The sequence below is a fragment of the Rhipicephalus microplus genome, unplaced genomic scaffold, assembly GCF_043290135.1.
Source record: "Rhipicephalus microplus isolate Deutch F79 unplaced genomic scaffold, USDA_Rmic scaffold_21, whole genome shotgun sequence".
Lineage (NCBI taxonomy): Eukaryota > Metazoa > Arthropoda > Arachnida > Ixodida > Ixodidae > Rhipicephalus > Rhipicephalus microplus.
The window spans coordinates 5,967,418-5,989,895 of record NW_027464594.1 but is presented as its reverse complement, the minus strand read 5'-3'; the positions used below and the strand labels follow the sequence as shown (position 1 = coordinate 5,989,895).

Genomic DNA, 22,478 nt, shown 5'->3' with positions numbered 1-22,478 from the left:
ATACTGACTGCCATTGCCTTGTTGTCCGAAGCAGAGTGCTAGAAGAAATCTTTCTCGAAGTTTTAAACATTTATTACTATGGCCACTCTTATAGCAAGCAAGGTTCACTTTTATGGCATCGCGAAAAAGATGTAAACAAGAAGTTCTTGAGAGCACGCCAGTGTAAGCCACAAGAGCTTGCTGTTGTCATAGAAAACAAGTTGAAAAAAAAAAAAAGACGATTAACTGAATTAGCTGTTATTCCTGCTTCCAGTACCATCCACACTTTCTCACAGGCACAAGAACGTTGTTTTAGCTGCACATGCCCTAGCTCATAGTCTATGCTGTGCCAACAATCCTTGAATATATTGTTCATTTTTCCATGCAGATTTCGACATACTCGCATCAAATCAGGCAGCGGGGTATTTATGGCGTAATGGACCCCTTGGTCACGGAGTGAACTAGCTTGCTCAACTGTGGGGACATTGGTCGTCCCACTGGATCTAGCTTGGCTCGACTGGACCCAAAACCATGGCCTACCTCGAACTCAACGTCGAGCAGGTGAACAAGGCGGCCGAGCTGCTCCCTTACGATGCCCAGGACATTGACCCCCTGGCTAGTGTAGTCGATCCACGGCTTGACATCCGTTCTTCCAAGTCTGCCACAGCTGGCTCTACTGTGCCATTCCTGGGTATGCGACACCAATCCCAGTCAGTTTTCTTGAAGTATGCTTGCTTTTAAAGCAACGCTTGTATGAAACAACACGTGAAGCTTGTGATGGCACGCAGCGAAAGAATGATAAATGATACTAAATAACTTTTCATTGCGAGGCTGGCATGTGGACCCGGGTCACCCCCAGCCTGAAGGCAAACGCCTGGAACACTAGGCCACACACACATGCTTTCCTGACGTGAACTAAGCAGAACCAATTTATTGCATTTCATTGACAATAAAAAAATAATTTATAACCATTACATTTGCTAAGAGCGTTTCATTGAAATGTTTTGTGTTGGCAGACTGAAAGTGATCTGCAGAACACCATGTAAGATCAATATGAGAAATCTCACATTTGAGGAAAAACCTGAATTAGAGAAAATCGAATCCCTAAACCGCGTTACCATATCGTGGGACAGTTCTTTGGCTGGGCGTTTCTACAGGCTGACAGAGGCTGGAAAGAACATGAAAAACGCCACACTAATCTTTGATGTTGCTAACCTTTTAGATCAGATAATGCTCGGTGTTTTGTGAAATCTCGAAATCCCAAGGGAAAAGAGCATTTTATATATTAGTGTATGAACGCTGTATGTCATTATACTTGAGATAGTTTCTTAGGCTGGAGCTGTTATTTGACACCAAAGCAGTTTCATATTTTTGAAATGATCTTTATGCATCACTAATTCTCAATGTCAAACATGGCTTCACTTGAAATGCTGCTGTTGCGACGGTAGCCCGTGCCTCCAGCCATGTATTTTGAAGGCAGTAGTACTGTTTTACCCAACACTGAAATACATTTCAGTCTATCATTACGTTGCAGTGTATATCTGACCTTAATTACACACCTCAATAGTTATATTTTCGATACCTAATGACTTCACACCTTTCATAACGACTTTTTTGAACCTCTTAGCAGGGAACTTCTACCTACTCATTTTCATTGACTGTGCCATCAAATGCACCACATCATTTCTTGATGCCCTTTAGCAATCTCAGGCCTTTTTGAGAAGAAAAACAATAACAAAGAATGCAGATAGTTTGCATCTATTCTTTTATTGTAATGTGAAGTGGTCTTGATGCATACCATGACCATATAGCCATTTCTATATTGCATTAAATTGGATAAACTAGTGTGTATGCTATTCTAACAAGTGAACCTTTTCAGCAAATTACCTATAAAAAGTAGTGCAAGACTGTTAACTGCAAATGAAAAGGTTAAAAAAAAATGACAATGGAAGCACTAGCCAGAACGACAAAAAGCAACACTCAAATCTGCAAAGCCTCATTGCTAATGCACGTGAAAGTGTGCAAAACAAGTGGATACAAAGCTTATAAAAACTGCAAAAGCGAAATTGACGCTAACAAAAAATTCTGGTTCTGAATTGTTTTCAATATTGCTGTGTTTTCTCCGAGTGTTCAGCTCAAAGTAGGTGGTCATGCCTGACACAGCGTAACTTTGGGAAAACCCGCTGCCGCGCAAGCTTCCTTTAGTGCAGACCTAATTCTAGTGCAGACCTTTAATGCTAGCACTTGTGCGAATAGGGAAGGCATATGCACCCTGCTCATTCAGGCATGATTTAAGAGCTGTTAATAGACCAGCACAGCACAGTAAATTCAGTGCGACTGTGGGCATGTACACTTTGCATCATTTGCATGGTTGGTTCTCGGCTATTCATCTAAACAAGTTGTTGCTTGCTGCCTGAATTCTGCAGAAAGTGTTTAAACTTAGAATAGTGTCTTAATACAGTTAAATACCATTGTGTTGCTTAAAAATATATATGGAAAACGCCAGGCCTGCGTGGTTCGTGCACCGCAGGCACAGCGAAAGCTAGAAGAGTTGCCTTTCAGAGACTTTTCTAGGCACTCTTTGGGTAACTGCTACAAGCACACTTGCCGGGTGGGTACCCACTGTGCCAAGAAAATAATAATTTTTGTGTAGTAGGCTAGCATTTACTATGCTAACCATGGTCATTCTTCGGAGAAGCGTGGTATCTGCTAGACACTTGCTAGGACTTTTGTTAAATTTTTTTATGCAGTGGCTGACGACGATGAAGAATTATGCCTGAAGTGGGTATGGGCCACAGTTAATAGGTGATCAAGAACTAGTTTTCTGATGGGTTAAAGCATTGGACGACCCACTCGTTATGCAATTCACATTGTGTGATGCCTGCTTGTTTCTTTGGTGTTCTAAAACGCTTTATTACTCGTACTAACGCAATTCTTTTCCCCATGTCAAGCTTGCCTAAGGGCAGTTTAGAAACTATTTCCAAGCACCGTCGTCACTCAATAATAGAATACTGGGCTGGCACGCAGTAGGCCCGGGTTCGAATTCCATTGTGTTTTAGGTGTTCTGTATTTACTGAGTTTTTTTTTCTTATTTCTTGCGACACTGGTTACGAACACCAGCGGTGGCAGACCACTACAGCGCCACCCGTGACCCGTGTTCTGAACTCATAACAGCTTTTGCTGTAAAATCGAATGAATTAAACTGGCCCTAAGAAACAGCAGTGCCATTAGACACGTGGCTTATTTTTTTATTTGGTGCAGGATGCGTAGTGCTAATGTTTGTTAGTGATGGCTGTTGAAATTAAGAATTTTAAAGACATTACCTGTTATTTTGAAGACATAGCACTTGATTCCATTGATTGTTTCAGATGAGTGGATAACTCAATATACCACCTTTTGCTTCAGAACTGTGGACTCAGCTCTTAGCAGAAAGAAGGCCATGCTGGTGCAGTGCAGAACACTTGTTTTCAATTAGAATAAGTGCATCTAAAACTGTGTAGCAGCAGAACTATCAAATTGCTATGCTTTCGTTTTGCTGTTGTTTTAGTTTGCTTTTGCCATTGCTTTTCTCATAACTGCGTGCTACATGGGACTTGATAAACAAAACATTGTTTCGCTAAATTCACTCTGTTCTGACTGATCTTCGCAGCAAATGCCATATTTTCATTCTATGCCACACACTTTCAAATAAATTGGTCAATCTTTGAATCTATAAATCCTATCTTATAATTGAATATTTTATTTTTGTTACACCAAGCTTTGTGAAACTAATGTATGATTTGTTTGCTGTGGATTATGAACAAATAAATCTTTAACAATAAATGATAACCTCTCATTCTTTAGTGTAACAGTTATCTCTAGTTTTTAACATTGCCTGCTTGCAGGCAAGACTGAAACACCTTGCCTGTTGCCAAAGTTTTTTTGTTCACAGCAGGTTCCTCATCTAAATTGATTGAGGTTGTTCCTACTGTAGTTTTTTTAATATATCGTACATGTTCTTGCTGCTTTCTAACTTCGGAACTTTGGTTGGAAGTATGAAAGAAGTCCTGCAGAGCTTTAGTGTCTTTTGCTGTCGTACAAGCTGTTGCTATTAGATACCTGAAACCTTGAATGTTCGCACTCATTATAATAGCAGTAACAACAAAAAATTACATGTAAATCAACAAAAAAACCTCTGTATACCAGATATCTGTCTTGTACACTTAAGCAGTGCACTTTGAATGGATAGCCAGTGTACAGGTCGGCGATTCTCAGGGCCAATCAAAATCAAAATTGAGCTTCTGCTTCGAACAAGTTTCTAAAATTGTTTTTATACATTTGAGAACTGCTGTTCAGGGCTTCACGTTCTTTTAAATTTGGGTCTGCCAAAGAGCGATGTCTGTACTTTAACTGCTAACATTGTAAATAGGTAATGTTTATAGACTGTGTATCAAGTAATCATCACCACCTATGAAAATACTGGGTCATGACATAAGGATGACTGTCATAATGGTTTGTTCCTTTTTCATAAGGATCATGTGTTACCTGTGTAAACTTTTATGCGTGTCATTAGTCTAATCAGAGAGAACTCTGCTGGTGTAATTGAAAAGATTTGCTCATTATGGACGGCAGCTGATGGGAATGTGCTGCTGGTGAAATAGAGAAACTGTCGTATCTCATAGGTCCTGAACCTTATGGAAGTTAGCCAGAAAATGTATGTTTTAATGCCTTGGCCCCTGGTAATACTCTCAAATCTCATTATAACGAAGTTGCATCTTACACAAAAAGAAGTTTCTTATAGTATTTGAAAATTCATTATAAAGGTATACCCCTAGCACTGTATATATTGCAAAACTATGCTTCATTTACTTTGTTATAACAGATATTTCGTTATATCAAGGTTCGAGCGTAATGGCAAATCAACATTTATGGAGGATGGGGTGAGCTGGTGCTGTGCATATGTGCTTCATTCCATTGTCCCATCTTCCCATGCTGTTTTCACTCTCAATAAAGTAGGTATTCTGAAGGCATGTAGTGTCTCCAATTGCAGGCACTAACCATTACTCATTTTATGTACTAGTTAAAATAATTCTGCAGTATTGAACCCAAATGGTTCTGTGTTCAGTATTCCTGATTTAAATGGCTCTTAGATCCCACCGAGTCGTGTAACGCTCATAATTTCCATGTACCGTCAATCTGGCGTGTCACTTGCTGATTGCGACAAAAAGCAAGGCATCTAGCATGGTGTTATCGTGGTTTGATTGTTGTTGGGAAAGCAGAAAACATCTCGTTGTAGTTCCTGCCTTGTTTACTGTAATGGTGCATGAATTCGTGCTTATTTTTTGGGGCCATGAACTAACACGGGCTTTTTCGGGTTTTTCTTTCTCCTCACCCTTTCCTCTCACTCTCTTCTGTCCCTGCAATTGTGTCTCCGCTTATTTCGTTCATCCCAGCCGACTCTGAGCAGAGCCGACGTTCCAGCATGGTCAGCTCGGTGGGAAGCCCGGCGGGTGAGGCCCAGGCACCACCTGGGCCCCCGACAGGTGCCGCAGGCATGGCCACCAATGGAACCGAGCAGCGGCCAGCAGCTGCACCCGATGACCCGGTCTATCCAAACATCTCTCCGCGGGTGGGCACTTGCACTACTAACGGCATGCTCTTGCATGTTTTGAAGCACAGTAGAAGTGTTAGATAACCACTGTTGAATTATTTGAAAGAAAACAGTTGTGGGGGATTCGCATCGAGTCAGTCTGGCCGCAACTAGCTTCTCATACAGGCTTGCTTCCCTTCACCACACCTACCTTGGACCTCTTGTCTGGCGCGGTGGGGTAGCTGTTACGGGGCTTATCTTTGGACCTGAAAAGTGTGCGGGTTCGGCCCCAGCCGTGGCAGTCACGTTTCAATGAAGGCAAACTGCTAGAGGCCTGTGTGCTGTGCAATCTCAGCGCATTTTAAAGAACACATGATTGCCCAAATTTCCAGATCCCTTCACTACGGTATCCCTCATTATATCGTGGTTATGCCATATGAAACCCCAGACATTATTACCTTGGACCTCCAAGGTAAGGCCTCACCAGTGCTCTTAGTCAGCGAGTGCAAATTACCAAATTTACAGTCTAGTGTTTAGTCGACACGAATCCATTTGTAGCTGCTTTACAGCTCTTTGAAAGCTCAGAGACAATCTTTCAAGAAGCAGAGCCATGTCCTTACACCTCTTAGAATTGCAGTCACCATCACATATCTTCACTGAATAAATAGTGAAGGTGCCGTAGGTACTGGTCTGCAAATAATTTAGGTGCCTTAAAAATGTGTTAGTAACCATATTGAATTTCTAGTCTTTGGCTTGTCTTATCCAAGTTAGGGTGCAACTACAACTCACCTGCTAGAACTTGAAACTCTTGATCACAATTGCTCGTAAATTAGTATTTCTTGCTCTTGAACACTTTGAAAACTTGAACAACTCATACCTAATGGTAAAAAAAAAACAGTGGACACCACGAACAAACAGGAAGAGACATACGAGCCCTCGTATGCTTTTTTGTGTTCATCTGTGATTGATGTGCTGCTTTTGTGGTGGTGAACAACCGACTAGCCTGAATTACGGCCCTTGTGTACTAGCTGACACCTGAGCTAATGGGAATATCCAATGGCATAATATTTCATAGAATATTGGATCATGTAGAACAGCGCTAGCTCATTCAGGTGGCTAAAGTTACAGTGGATGCCACTTTTAATGCAGGAATCGAGTTGTTTCTGGCAGTGTCGTAATGTAAATTTTTTTTAATTTGCTTGAAATACCGTAAGGGGTCATGCTTGGAGCCTCAGTTTAGTACTAAAGGTGCGAGGAACAGTTCAGTTTTTTGGTTGAATTTCTTAGACAGACATGACATAATGTAGCACTTTGTAGCTGGCACCACTGTGAGTTCCTCTCAACGTGTTCCTGTGAGGAGAACAAAAACGAGCATTGCTTTCATTTCCACAAATAGTGATCTTTATATATTGACATTTGCTCTTGCCATGTGAGTCCCAACTCAAGGTTGTGAAAAAAAAGACAATATATAGGCAAAAACAGCATTACGTCAACTGAACTATTGATATTGCAACGACTCAAATGGGAAAGGGGACTCCTAATGAGTGTTAAACTAAAAAAAATTGTGGCATCTTTTATCAATTTTATGAAAGAAGTAGCAAGAAACGAAGTACTCTTTGCGGTGGCAATGGATTAAGCAGCTATTCAAATCTGAATGTGCAATCTTATTGGGCCTATATAGTGCAGTAAGAGTTTCTTTGCAAATTAAATTAATGACCAATGTGTCACACAAGTGCAGGAGAACGGGAACACTCATTACTCGATAACTGAGAACAGCTGGGTTTCAGAGGGCCGAAACGTTTAACTGTAAACGGAGGTGATCAGAGGCATTATGTTGCTTTTCGCTTGTTTAAGATACCGCGAGCTATCATGTCAAGCACACAGTCCAAGAGCCCACGTAGTGACTAGCCCTTTAGAAGTGCCGCTGATTACGCACTTGCGAGATAGAATGCATGCTGCGTTTTTCAGTTGTCGCTGCACAGAATGACATTGCGATGCTCCCATCTGAGCTCACTACTGAAAGAATTCCACACTTCAGCCCTGCATCCACCCTCCTACTGGGTGTGTTTACACTTCTCTTTGCATTTGCTCATCCTGTCTCTTCATCGTAATGATGTACTTGTCTCAATCCTTGCTGTAATCATTATCATCATCATCAGCCTGATTGCCATGACCACTGCAAGGCAAAGGCTTGTCTCATGCTTCTCTAATGTGTGTTTGTTGTGGTCCAGTTGCCTCCCAGAATTCTTAATCTCATCTGCCCACGTAATCATCCTTATGCCCCCTCCTAAACAATGTGTGAAAACAGCATGCACGTTTTCTTTTGATGTTTAAATGCACCTGTCCCTGTGAATACCTTGTGTGGAGCGTTGTGGCAACTTATTTTACAGCAACGCTCCACAGAAAAAATAATTTATCATGAAATAGTAATTCATTGGTTTGCTTTCGAGCTTCTTTCTGTATTTGATTAATTTGTATTTGCAATAATTATATCCATTATATTCATTCATTCAACATTTTCAGGTGGCGGAGTATGTGGCGACTGAGAATCCGACACTGTGCACCCAGGTGGCTGAGTGCATAGAGAAGCACTCGCTGGTTCACTCGCCACGCCGAGCGCAGGCCGCTGCGGCCAGCTCAGTGGCACCCCGTTCACCGCTCAAGTGCATGGCCCAGGCAGCCGATGCCCTCTCTGTCCAGCAGTCCACCATTGGTAAAAAGTAGAGCTGTGTGAATAATATGTTTTGAGTGCAAATAATATAGAATGTTTTCACACTATTTCTCGAAGTTTTTAAAGTTTTTCTAAGTGAAATTACCGAAACAGACGTTCCAGAGGAACCTTAAACATATTCTTATGGAGCTTCCGAGGCTAGACCCTTCATTGCGGCACAGGTAGTTTGGGGAAACGTTCCCGCGTGATACCGTGCGAGTGACACTAAGGGTGACGTTTGCTTCCTCCAAGTGAACTTCTAGGTTGGCTCGTGTGACAGAGTTATTATCAAGCCCCATGAAGCTCTTGGGGCACATGTTTAGCGCATGTGTTGGTCTTTGCTGGTGGCCATGTGGCTGCTGCTAAAGGTTCAGCTCGTCTTCTTTATTCCCTTCGCGAGGTGCGCTTCATAAATACCAGACTAACAAGGAAAGAAGACCCAAATCTTGTGGCTGCCTCGTCAGTAAGATCTAAGTAACTCGCACAGCCCTGCACAAGCAAAGCAATAAGAAGGCACATTCTTTATTTTTGTCTTTGTTCTAGCAGTGCATGGAGTTGTGTACTTTGTGTGCAATTGCTTCTTTTCCATAACTAATAGTGCTGCGCATTGTAAATATTAGAAATTCAAAATGAACTGGTATGGACGACAGTTCATTCCAGCTTTCCCATTAGCCAGTTGTGTTTGTTTGTATCAATTTCTAAACTCATAAAAAATGCCATAGTAAATTGCTGTAGTAACCATTCATGTCTCATTTTGTCAATCAGGTTTCGATATCCTTTGATGTTGGTCATAAGTTCTCGCAGGAAGAGTTCTTTCCCTGCACAAAATTCCTTCACTGGGTATCTTAAAGATGGGCTTTCAACAATTTCACTTGACTGAAGACTCCACAGCAGAGCAGCATAAACTGAGGAAGCCATGGGAGTCGTTAGTCTATTTGTAGCCTGTACCAGTGGTTTGCATGCTTTTTATCATCTAATATGCAGGGTTACATGTCTACATTTGATCTCTAAACATCATGACACGTAACGTGATGTCAAGGGGAATATGGCAGTGTTGGTTGTTGCAGTTGCATTTTTTATTACTGTTTTGTTGTTTGTCAGCATCACCTGCGTAACTTTGTTCTCCCTTTATAATGTGCTGCTGGAAAGAATTCATTGGTGTTCAAGTTTTATGCTGTATCATTTTTCAAGCTTATCATGGTGACCTGTGGCTGGTCTTGTCTAAGGTGAATCTTTTTCAATGCATGATGCACAGACTATTATGCTTAGCTCATTTATTTGTCACCCTAATAAACCACATAAGTGTACACGGCATTCAAGCTCAAGACCTTGCTTACAATGTGCTCGCAGGTGTGCCTCTGAAGCCATCTGTGCCGACCAAAGCAATTTACCAGGAGTTGGTCGAATATCCCCCAGAGAGCATTGTAGCCTCTGTTGATGAGCGGACATCCTGGCTACGCACCATCCTGAGCAGTCAAGCCACCACCGGAAGTCAAGTGCAGTCTTCCCAGAACGGGTCCACCAAGCCTAGCCCCCTCCTCCGCAACCAATGCACAATCACCCGGAGGGAGCTTCCTTCCGTGCACAACTGGAGGCGGCCCTCCGAGGAGGCTGGTTTCGACGCAGATAACTTCGACTCGGCCTCCATGTGCTCCGAGACAGAGTCCAACCTGTCGTGGGTCAGCGACGTCGATGACGAAATCAGGATGCTTAAGTCTATGATGGTGCCGCGGGCTTCCCATTTCGGCGTCCTCACCGCCCGAGAGAAAATGGCGGCCGGCACGCAAACCGAGCAGCTGTCGGCAACTGGCTGCATTGTGGCTCACGTTGGCGTCGAAACGGAGGAGACGGACCACTTTGCGATTCTGAAGGAGAAAGTCCATCTTGAGGGCGAGCTGGACACGCTTCAGGGAGAGCTTGGCCGGCTGGTCCAGGCCAAGTCAGAACTGAAGACGCGGGCCGCAGCCGCTGAGGCCCGCTGCCAAAAGCTTGCGGAGGAGAAAGACGCGGCTGTGCAACGGGAAGCTAGCTTGCACCAGGAGCTGCAGACACTCAAGATGGAGTCGGTGCGCTATGGACGTGTGGTGGGCGACTATGACAGCCTGATCCACTCCAAGGAATCTGAGACAGGATTCCTGCACGATGAGGCTGCAGTGCTGTCAAATGAGAACCGTGAGCTGAAGGTCGCTGTGGAAGAGTTGAAGGTGGACCTGGAGTCGCGTTGCGGAGCCATCGAGGGACTCAAAAAGAAGATTGCTGAGATGCATGTGGAGAGCCAGTCAGCTGTGTGTGCCCGGGCCCAGCTGGAAACTGAAAACGCGAGTCTCCGCAATCAACTGCAGGTTAGTGCCTGAAATCCTCTACTCTGACCATAATCAAAAGAAACAAACTGTGAAAGAAGGCTTAGATTGTTTGCTGACTTAACTGCAAAAATATGGTGCAAAATAAAAAAAGCAATAAGAATGAGCATTTGGGCAGTGGTCACATTTGTTTGCTCCGTAATTTATTCTCAATACATAGTGCAAATATAATTGCAACTACAACGACGTTGGGTGGATGTAGCGGAGCAGACAAATGTATGCTGAGTATTTATTACACAGAGTGACCAATTGAACACTTCGCATCTGGGAAACTCTTCATATCCAGTGCATGAGACACAGTAGTAAAAGGGGCTAACTAACATGAAGGTTTGGGCTAGCTGGTACATTATTGCACAAGATCTTTACTGTGTGATAATTGCTGTCAAAATTTTGGACCTAATACCTTGATGCACGAAGTCCAGCATGGAGCTTGCATATAGAAAGGTGAATTAATCAAGCTATAAAATTTGTCATGACTAGGCTTGTGGAATGAATATTCCAGTATTTGAATCTGCTTTGATTTGAATTTAAGTTATTTAAAATTTCAAAGTATTTGTAATGGACGAATAGGTGTTTATTGGGGCGCATGTAACCTCCTGTAAAGGTGGTTTTACTGCAGCGAAGAGGTGCTTAATCGTGGAAACATTTGTACCAGGAGAAATTTGCACTGCCACGAAGCCTCACTTCAAAGTTAAATGAACAAATTACCCTCACATTGATTAATCATTTTTTAAAGGGGCTTTGAAATACTTTTTTAAGTAACCATGGAATGAATTCACTGGAAGAGCTTATTGCCTTACGAATTCAGCGCCGCGAAAATTTCGAAAATCCACCCAGTACGAGAGGAGTTACAAAGATTTGTCGCTTGCTGCAATGGCATTCTACCTTCTCTCTTTTCGATGAAAGCACTGGAAGCTAAGCAGGGAGGAATGGCAGGGGCAATAAAAATACGTCACCCACGCCTCGTGACCTCAAGCTTTTTTTTCTTTTTTCATTGAATGCGCGGCTTTTTCAGGTTGATCGCGTGACAAGTCACGGCCTCCCGCGGCGATCTCTGTAACGCCCGAGCGCGCCATGTTCAAATCAGCCAATGGCGGATTGATGGGCTTTCTACGAGTGATTTTTGAGCGTCTTTCGTCATTTGTTGAGAGAAGAAAAAGCGATTTTGAGCTGACTTTGATAATTTATTGTGAATTCCAGGCCACGTGCTGTGCTATAATATTTGGCTTGCATGCTGTCGGGAGCCTCTACTACCGATCGGCAGCGTTTTCTGACCATGCTCAAAAAGTATTGCAAGGCCAGTTTAAAAGCTTCCTATTCCGACTCATGTGCAATAAGTGTAGTAAATTTTAAAACGTAACATATTTACCGGGTTATCGCTTGCCTTCTACCAAAGCCAAATCCTGCTGCCATTCAAAGTTGTTTCCACTTCCTTTAAACCAATAAGATTGCATTTGCTGAAGCCTTCTTTCAATGAAAAATAAAGAAAAGTATAGTGCAGGCTTGTTAGATCACGACAAATTGCCCCCCCACCCACCCCTGCACCTTTTTTTTGTATCTGATTCTTAAATTCGACCAAAATCACTATTCGCTTCGAGCCTAAAATTTACTATTTGCACTAGCCTAGCCCTGACTCAAAGAAGCTTGTCCTTCTGGGAACACTGTATTATTGGAGCACCATTCCAGTGTTGCCTTGTTGATTTCTTTCTTTGAGAGTGCATACATGTGTTCTCATTGCCCTGTGTCTCGAATAAGAATGCATCAAGGGGTTGCAGAGACAAGAGAGGTAGAATAAATGTCTTTATTTCAAAATACAGCAAAGGAGATGGGGACATGGTGCACCATCTCTTAGCATTTTGCAGCATTCAAAACTTTAGTGTAAGAAAACGTTCTCTTGAGCTGCAATTCAGCATAGTCAAGTTGTATGAACATACTCGATTTTCTGATTTGCTTACATCTCTGTGCAGATTCTAGCACACTTTGCGGTGTGCAGCTACACGTTGATACGGTAGACTGGTAGGCTAGAGGGAATGGGTCTGCTGTCTCCCTACAGCAGTCAGGTAGTGATGGCTATCATTGCAGAAATGAATGAGGTATCCTCACCACCATTGAAAGCGCCACTTCATCTGTGCTGCAGATAAATCACTAACAAGATTTTCTTGTTGCAGACATTCTATATAGAGAGTTTTAGTGTGTCTAGAGTTCCAGTGTACACAGTAGCATTGGCATAAGAAAAATTTGGGAACCCGATAACGTAGTCTTTGAAGGGTTCAATGTGATAGCAATATCTACACGTGTGTGGTTGTAGGCACACACTCTCTCTCTATCGCCTTCTCAAGCGCCAGCCTGTCTATGTTTCCTGTTGGAGACGTAAACTGTGCTGCAAGGAAAGCCAAAGTGCAAATGCCCTCTGGCTTCTATTTTTATTTGCATCAACCTTAAAATTTTGCTTATGGCCAATGCTGCCTTTTTGCTGGAAACCAAAGACACCAACCGCCGTGGTCAGCACCAACACGAAATTTCCGCAAAATTAACTCCTTCATGCTTTCTCATTAATACATTTTCAAAGTTCACCAGCAACCAAGTAAACAACTTTCTGTTAATCCAATAACAAATTTGTATTTGCTTAGTTGAGCCCTGTGCCACTAAATGCTGTCACCATCTCAGCCGCTTGCGCTTACTTCTTCAGTAAATAATTGTTCTGCAAATAGTAGTGGACGAACTTTGAACTCTCCACTGTTCTCGCTGCTGCGTGTATGTCAGCCCAAAAATTTTGAAACTGGCCGCAGGTGATCGAGAAGTCCAAGGACTGGTTCCGCGACCAGCTCCACGAGAGTCAACAGGGCAGGAACCAGCTGCACAAGGAGCATGTGGCCACCCAGGCCGAGAAGATTGCGCTAGAAGGCACGGCAGAGATGCTCAAAGCCGAGAACGCGCGCTTGACTCAGGAGCTGATGGAGGCCCGGCATCGTTCTGTACGTGATAAAGAAAGCCTCATGAAGAGGCTCGAGGACATCGAAGCCGACCTGCTCGAGAGGGAGGCCATTCTGTCTCGCGAGGCCGCTGAAGCACAGCCTCAACAGGTGATACAGTTTTTTGTAATTGGCATTGCAGTTTAAGCTCGGTTCAATAAAAGGCAGGTCTGTTTAACTTGATGGTGATCATAAAATAATTTAATATATCAATAATTGTAAAGCCTATCTGAAGGTTGTGTGAATGCTCGGCATTTCCTGGAATTGTATGAGATTTCAAACTGGTTTCAAGTTGGTATGGGTTTCTGCAAGGTCGTTTCAAAGGCATAAAAGTTGACTTTTTATTTATTTTTCATGCCCACCTTTTTGCAAAAGGCATGCATTTAACCAGGGGGCCTTTTGTAATATTGAAAAACTGTGGTAGCCCTGCTTCTAGCAAAGAATGAAAACGGATACTAATATGCGTCACTGTATGGCAGTTTGTTGCCTCCACTTATGGTTTTATTCACCGAAACGCATTTGTACGATGCGGTGAAACTTGCTACATGAAAGCAAATACAGCATGATGTACTTAAAACGAAATTATTGCTACTCGAACCATCTTTAGAGACAGGCTCATTGCTTGTTTGAACTCCACACCTTGCTCCATGCCTTTCTGATCTTTAGTGGCCCATTTGACAACATATTCTAGAACAGTGCTGGTTTTTCAGCGTTGATGTATGCAGTGATACAAAGAGTGATCTTGCCACGCTGTGGTGGTCTAGTGCCTAAGGTACTCTGCCGCTGACCTGCAGGTCGTGGGATCAAATCCCAGCTGTGGCGGCTGCATTTCCGATGGAGGCCGAAATGCTGTAGGCCCGTGGGCTCAGATTTGGGTGCACGTTAAAGAGCCCCAGGTGGTTAAAATTTCCGGAGCCCTCCTCTACAGCATCTCTCATAATCATATCGTGGTTTTGGGACGTTAAATTCCACATATCAATCAATCAAAAAGGTAATCACATTTGCCTTTAAGAGAAGGTAACTTACAGGGGTGTCCAGCATTAAAAACACTAAAAGCGGATGTGTGTGGGTATGGAATAGAGTTCAATATATGCCTAGTAACAAGCGATGTGTCTTACTGGGATTTTCAAAGGGATCTTACAACTGTACGAGACAGCAAATAATTCCGTACACCTGTGTTCAACTCTACTATGATTGCTTTTGCAATGCCTAACGCAATATTATTGCCATTCGGTATGTAATGTGTTCTTGGCCTCTTAAAGCCTGTATCCGAGGCAAGCGACCTGTCTATCAAGTTACGTGTGGCCGAGTTGGAAGAGCAGCTGCGTTCGACCGAGTCGAGCCTATCCGAGCGGTCTACAGCCCTGTCGGCTTTGGAGCGGGAGCGCACGGAGTTGGTGACGGAAGTCCAGCGACTGCGACTGCAGTTGAGCGACAGCGAACTCGGTCGGCGTAACCAGGACGAGCTGCTGCAGGAAGGCGTGCAGAAAGTTCGGCGGCTACAGACAGAACTGGCGGCCAGTGAGGAGCGAGCCACAGAACTGCGCAACCAGAAGGCAGCCCTCGAAGTGGCCCTGGCTGCGGCCAACCAGGACAAGCGGGTTGTCAGCGAGTCACTGGGCACGCTGACTGAGAACTTGGCACGGCTCGAAAACAACTTCAAACTCATCCGCACCGAGCAGGTGGCAAAGACTGCACAGGTGAGGGAGGTTGTCGGCTGTGCCATCTTTGACAAATTGCACTGGGGCGCCCCATAATTAAGGAGCGTGTGCTAGGGCGCCCGGTGGTATGCTGATTTCGTTTGATATGTATGCCACTATAGTGGGAGACAACTTTAAAGGTCGGTTTCCTACTCAAAGGCGGTACATACAATCCATGCACAAATGGGCGCACTTTCTTGACTGATGTCATGTACCACATGGCCTGTGAGCCTACATTCTGAGGACCTTTCCGAGTGCATGAGTGGGACAATTTCTCTAGTCGCAGAAAATTGGCTACCGCCCTTTGGTTGTCGGGTTGTGGCCTCTGCAGACTTCTTGAGTTGTGTTCGACTATAGTTTTCTTTTTTAATGGTGCTAGCTTAAGCACTACCAAAATATGGTAGAAACTTATTAAAAATGAATGTGCGTGCACACTCAAAGCCTAAGCTTTAAAGGTTGCTACATACAACCACAAAAAGGAATAAAATGCTGTAATTGAGGTAGCAAACAAATAGGATTTACACTGGAAAGCTCGTTAAAGAACCAAGGTGCTCCAGTTCATCACCTTTTTATTAGATTTGCAGTCTAGCGCCATTTGTCTTGCCTGCTTGTCCCTTTTGTATTGCGATCTGTGTGACACAGTTGTCACTACATGAATTGACATGCTGAATAGCTGTTGCAGCTGAAATGCTTTGTTATATTGAGTAGAGGTTTAATTGCTCAAATGCATAATATTGCTTGTGGCAATGGAATTTACTAATATTTCAGTAACCTTTGTTTTGGTAGTGGGTACGATACCTGGTAACAGGGCCCTTGTTCTTATGTGGATAGAATGAAAAATTGGTCTTGTGCCATGCTCCGCAAGTTAAGAAGTCCTACAATTTAATTATTATTCTGGAGCCGTCCATGACACGTCTCACAGGTGCTGCTTCTCTGTAACACAGTCAATCTCATCTACCAGTCGAAAAACGTGCTCTTTCTGTGGTTTCTGATGTTACAGATCGACCAACTGCAAAGAGAGAAGGCCTCTCTAGGCGAGCGCCTCTCAGAGGCTGAGACGGCCCTGTCACTGGCACGGAAGGAACTTGCATCACGGTCCAATGCGCAATCTCAAGCACAAGCCATGGAAGTGAGCCAGCTGCGCAAGCAGTACAGTGACCTTCAAAACGTGATGCGTGTCCTCGAGGCTGACCTCAAGAAGGCCTCAGCCGAGGCCAGAGAGGCAACGACTAGGCACAGCACGGACAAGGTGAGGGCACGCTAAATGCTGCTTCCATCAATGCCTTCATTGCCAAGGGTTTCAGATGGGTTCACAGTATCGGCACGCACATTTGTTTCTAAATGAAAGTGTGACTGTGTTCCAGTGACAGAAACTGTTACGTGTGCCATCAGTCGCCTTAAGCCAAGCTTAAAGTGTATTGGGTGTTCTCAAGTGTTGTCTACCTTCTGCGTAACAATAAAAGCTGTGTGCATTCTGGAATTCGCACGAGCATTAGTGATAAAGCTGAAGTGTACAGTGACACATGTATAAAAGGTCGAGCATTTCACTGGCAATGAGATTGTCAGCTACCGACGACCGAGCTTGCTGCTCTCATTGTATTGCAAGTATTACTTGTTGGTACTGTAATAAGTGGACTCCTATTAAACGAAACTTGAAAAGGCAAGAAAATTTGTTCCATTTATGAGAAGTTTCATTTAAGCTAGGCTCACAAAATGAATGAAATATGACTTGATTTTAAAAGCACCAACTGTGGCTGACTGAACAAAAACATTTTAAAGTATACAATACTTATATAGTTGATTAGAAAGAAAAATGTTGCTAATATTGCAGACAGATATCTCTGTTTACAGCCGCACTTTCTCCAGAAACTATCTTAAAGACAAGACCATGCCGCTTTTTAAAACGGCTCAGACAGCCATCGCTCACCCGCAAGTGCTCGATCCCCATGCGAGTAATCTCTTTGCCCTTCTCTTCGAAAATGGGGCTGCTGATCGGAAAGTTCGCACTGCGCACATGCTCGAAACAGAGAAAAAGAGCATCGTAGATTTCTTTCTCCTTCGCCGTTCTCATCTGCATTCTGTCTTTGTCGAAGTTCCCAAGCTTTGCAGCTTCTTCAATTTTCTATTTGTTCTTGACTGTCCTCAACAGTGTGGACTTGGGAATATTGAACTGTTCTGAACAATTTCTGTCTCCGATAGGTCGTTGCGGTCAAGTTCTTTAATGATTTTTACTTTCGTTGTGAGCAAAAGTGCATTGGGATGCTGTTTTTTTTGTTTGTTTTCATCTCAAGTTCACGACGAGATGGAAACAAAAAAGATGAAAACGAGATTAATCGTTTGCTGCTCAGCGTGCGCAGCCATGTGCGATTGCTGGATTGGCATGACTAGGCTAGCTTTGGCATTTGTTTTGTGGTTGCTAGGCTGCCGTGGCCACTTCCTCCGTTCATGGACTTTGTCTGTTTTTGTTTCATTTAACCGATGTAAGGGGAAAAAAAATGTTTCGATTGCCCGCAACTTTTTATCATTAAATATATAGGAGACCAACGAAATTGCAGAGATAGTTTCTTTTATTCGGCTTTTCCGTTTAAGCGAGTTTCATTTAATGGGAGTCCACTGTAGATTCATTTGTTTAATGGGAGTCCACTGTAGATTCATTTGTGATGCAGAAGTCTGACCTATAATTAAATCAATCTTTACTGGCTTGACTGCTTGCTTGGTTGTTCACTGTCCCACCCACGTGACAGCATCCTGGGTAGGTGCAGCGTTAAGGTGGTGTTGCATGAGACAGCTGAGCATACAGCAGCCATCTGAAACCTCATTCAAGCTCTCATATAGCTGAAAAAGTAGTTCTGAAAAGACATCATTGGAGACAAATACGACTGGTTGCCTTGCTGTTAAAACAAGACGTGTTCTGTTACTTGGATAACTGTGGTTTGCTGCTGTCTTGTAAGCCATTAGTCTAGACTGTCTACAGTGTTCTCCGGCGTAGCACAGCCTTAGTGTCCCTTGAATTTTTTGCGGCCTGCCACATCGTCTTGCAGGAGAAGCTGCGGCAATCGGAGGAACAGCTGGAACATGCCGAGGCTGAGCTGGAGACCCTTGCGCAGCGCAATGCTGTTCTGCAGAGCCAGCTGCAGGAGTCGACCCAGCGGCTGAACCGAGAGGAGGCACGCCGGGCAGCCAGCCTCCAGGAGCAGGCGCAGTTGCACGACCCCTCCACCTGGGAGACGCGAGTTCGGGAGCTCGAGCAGACGTTGGCCACCCGCGAGATGGCCACCAGGTAACTGACCCTTCTCACTTTTGCTTGGCCTACAATCAGGAAAGTGGTGTCCAGCCATAAACGTGAGGACAGCTTTGGAGGTCTTGTGGTTGTACAGAAAAAGAAATGTGGAATAGCCAGTGCATCCAAAGGTGGATGCTTCCATAATATTAGCGCACACACACACACAGACTACACGGGAAGGCGCCGGACAACTGCTAGTGCTTGTTCTGAGTCTTCCTGTGTTGTGTCTGTGTGTGTGTGTATACTCAAATATCGATAATTTGAACTCAAAAAGGCCCAAGAGTTTGTTTGAATAAAAGAAGTTCAAGTTAATGAAAGCTAAATGAATGGAGGGTTCTCCATGCTGTGGTGCATGTGCTTTGAGCTAACACACGGGAGGGGGGGGGAGTTTCAGAAGACATACATTTATTCACAAATCACAGGACATCTGTTATTAATTGAAGTAATTGGTGATGTGCATCTGCTCACGCTTGATTTGCAGTGAGTCCATCAATTTCGCACGCAGCTTGCAAAGCATTTCTACTTCAGCTTCAGCGTTCTCCGGGCAAGAGAAGTTGCGCGCGGAAATGTCCAGTGCCGACACTTTCTAAAAACGACCACAACAACGACTGTGTAGCTGAGCCTCCCGCTCTCCGCTACGCAGCCGCAGCATGGCCAACACGTGACAAGAAAGGAGAAGTGTCTCCACGCGAAGAGAAGCAGATCGGCATCTGAAAGAAAACCAACACTCCACGACAGCTTTTTTTTTTTGCTCTCTTCGTGCTCGTTGTTGAAAGAAGAAAGGCTACGTGGCAGGGAAGGGAAAGGGGGAAGCGTGGCACTGGCGCATGAGAGACCCCCCCCCCCCTCAAGGTGCAGAGCCGTGCTCCCACAAGAGGCAAGGGCTGCAAAAGATAGCGCCTTTTTTCATTTCCTTCAACCACACATTCATTCAACTCATCGACAGCTTTCTTTTTTTTTCTCTCTCTGTTCATGCGCGATGTTCAAATGAGGAAGGGTCTGTACGTGGCAGGGATGGAAAAGGGTGAGGGGTCGTCGCAGATCGGCATTTGAGAGAGAGCAAACATTCCACGGCAGCCTTTTCTTTCCTTTTCATTTCTTTCGTGGGCAGCGTTGAGGTGTTGCTGGTGCCGCTGCGGGACTGGGCGTGGCGCAGAGAGCATTTTCGGAGCGCAGTATGTTCGAATGAAATGTCGGAAGTGCTTGGGGCTTCAAATTACCGGATGTTTTCGCCCATTGCAATACACATAGCTTTGATGGGACTTCATCGTGAGTTCGAATTCACGAAAAGTTCGAATTAAGCGTGTTCGAATTAATGATATTCGACTGTATTATGGAAGCATTCATTCAGTACCAAATAGCCCAGCTATATGCATTAAGACATCCAAAAGTGTGTCTGACTTGGGCCAGGTGGTACTACTGCAGGGGAAAAAGGTCAGCACAATTTACTGGTGACCAAAGCAGTGAAGCTTTTCACCGGCCACATCTGCACCAAAATACGAATACTACCTGACAATTAAACTTGCTGGAGGACAAGATGTCACACATTATTGTTCTACAACGGTCATCATTTGCTTGTGGTGGTCTTATTTTGTTGTAGATGTGCATAACTATAGTGAAATTGAAGAGCGCTTTGGAGATGAGTCTTTTACCGAACCTGTTCGTCGACCTCACTTCACCCTGTTTGAAGTACTCTTCGCTTCTATATACCGTAATTACTTGAATCTAACGTGCACCTTTTTTCCGGTTTAGTGAGTTCATAAATCGCATGCGGGTTAGAATCAAGTACGAAAAAAGAAATGAATACAGTCATTCTATTGCCATTGGCATTTTCAAAATGGCTGCCCCCTACGTGCATCGGCATGGCGCGTCGGCATGGCACGTTGGCCATTTCTGCCAATGTGTTTCCGATGTGCGGCACTTCGTACGTGTGCTGAGGAGTTCATCATATTCTAGTGCATTTACATCGACGGCATGAAAGGGCCGACTACAAAAACTCGACGAGTGCACCACGATGTTGCTTTAAAAGAAAAGTCATCGCCTGTGCAGAAACGAACGGAAATCGGGCCACATCGTGGTCGTTCGGAGTTTCTGAAATGTGCATGCGGGACTGGCGGAAACAAAAGCAGAAGATTGTCGACAGCAAAGCTTCATGTAAAGGCTTCAGTAGGCCACAGCAGTGTCGGTTTCCGCAAATTGAAGAGCTGCTAGCCAAGTATGTGCTTGAGCAGTGAGCGGCACGACAGAACTGCTCCAAGTGCGGGCTATGCAGTTAGCTTTACAAAAAGGGCTAACACGGAGCCAGTTCAAAGTGAGCAGGTGCTGGCTAACTAACTTTATAAAGAGGAAAAGCTTTTCCCTCCGAAGGCAAACGGGCATATGCGAAAAGTTGCCGGAGGAGTACGAAGAAAAGCTTCACAGTTTTCAGGGGTTCGTCCTAAACTTGCGGCACAACAACGGTTACCTGCTTGAGCAAATCGAGAATGCCGATCAGATGCCTCTTTGCTTTGACATACTTGGCACCACGATTATCGAGAAGGGGGTGAAGCAAGTTCACGTGGTGACATCGGGCCACGAAAAAACTAGAGTGACGGCAATGCTCTGTTGCACGTCAGATGAGCACAACCTTCCCCCATACTTGATATTTAAATGTAAGACGCTCTCGAAAGGAGTCTCGAGTGGTGTGATCGTGCATTCCAACGAGAAAAATAGGTGCACTTTACAATCGATGTCTTACTTCTTTTTTTCTGTCGTCGAAACCGAATGCGCATTACAATCGAGGGTGCAATAGAATCGAGTAAATATGGTACCATATTTTGAGACAGGTTCAACTAGTACAAGAACAACAATGCCAAGAGGTATGCATAACGCAGCGCTAGACTGATGCTGAGTATTTACTTTATTGAAGGGCACAACTTGTATAGTACCTTGAATTTCAACACAAAAGTACAACTTCTACTTTCATTCCTTCTTCTCCTTTGTTCCTCTCTGATCTTTCTCTTTTTCTTTACGTCATAGAAGCTATACAAAGAAGGCAGTGCGGATATTGTTTTCTATATAGGTATGCTCTCTTTGGTGAGAGCCAACGATGAAGAAGTTTTACCATACTAATCAGGTGTTTGCTGTTAAATAAATTCGTGAAATGTAAAATCTAGACTTGCGCGAATATTCGAGCTCTCTGAGTGTTCTAACGAATATAACAGTATTTGAATTCACTTCGACTTGACTTTTTTTTATTGGAAATTTTGAAATATTCGAAAGGAACAAAAGGTGCGTACGTGTTGACATGCAACTTTTTGTAAAGATGGTTTCACTGCAGTGAAGGGGTGCTAAGTTGAGAAAACACCAGTTCAAGTGTTATTAAAGGGGCTTCGCAACACTTTTTGAGCATGGTCAGAAAACGCTGCTGATTGGTAGTAGAGGCCCCCGACAACACGCGAGCCAAATATTATAGTGCAGCATGTGGCCTGGAATTCAAAATAAATTATCAAAGTCAGCTAAAAATTGCTTTCTCTTCTCTCGACAAATCATGCAATATACCCAAAAATCACGGATAAATTTCCCATCTATCAGCCATTGGCTGATTTGAACATGGGGCGCGCACTCGTTACAGAGATCGCCGCGGGAAGCCGCTACTTGTGCACACTTGCACGCGCGATCACACTGAACAAGCCGTGCATTTGAATAAAAACAAAAAAAAAAGTGCTCAAGGTCACAGGGCACATGGGATGTTTCTCTGTGGCCCTGCCATCCTTCCCTGTTTAGCTTCCAGCGCTTTCGTCTGGATGAAGGAAGAGAGGATGCAATTGCAGCGTGTGACAAATCTTTGTAACTCCGCTCATACTGGACGGATTCTTAAAATTTTCGCGGCATTGAATTTGTGAGGCAATAAGCTCTTCCAGCGA

General features: G+C 44.0%; 1 protein-coding gene across 1 annotated transcript in view; it reads left to right on the top strand.

Annotated features, from left to right (window-relative positions):
- Positions 1–367: 367 nt before the first annotated feature.
- The window catches only part of LOC142785386 (uncharacterized), a 35,720-nt gene continuing 13,609 nt past the window's right edge, over positions 368–22,478 (top strand). Inside the window, exons 1-8 of the mRNA XM_075883866.1 lie at positions 368–670; positions 5,412–5,587; positions 8,072–8,261; positions 9,609–10,600; positions 13,408–13,701; positions 14,853–15,290; positions 16,291–16,539; positions 18,332–18,570. Coding sequence (XP_075739981.1) covers positions 511–670; positions 5,412–5,587; positions 8,072–8,261; positions 9,609–10,600; positions 13,408–13,701; positions 14,853–15,290; positions 16,291–16,539; positions 18,332–18,570 — 2,738 coding nt within the window. The 5' untranslated portion in view covers positions 368–510. The remainder of the gene's footprint in view (positions 671–5,411; positions 5,588–8,071; positions 8,262–9,608; positions 10,601–13,407; positions 13,702–14,852; positions 15,291–16,290; positions 16,540–18,331; positions 18,571–22,478) is intronic.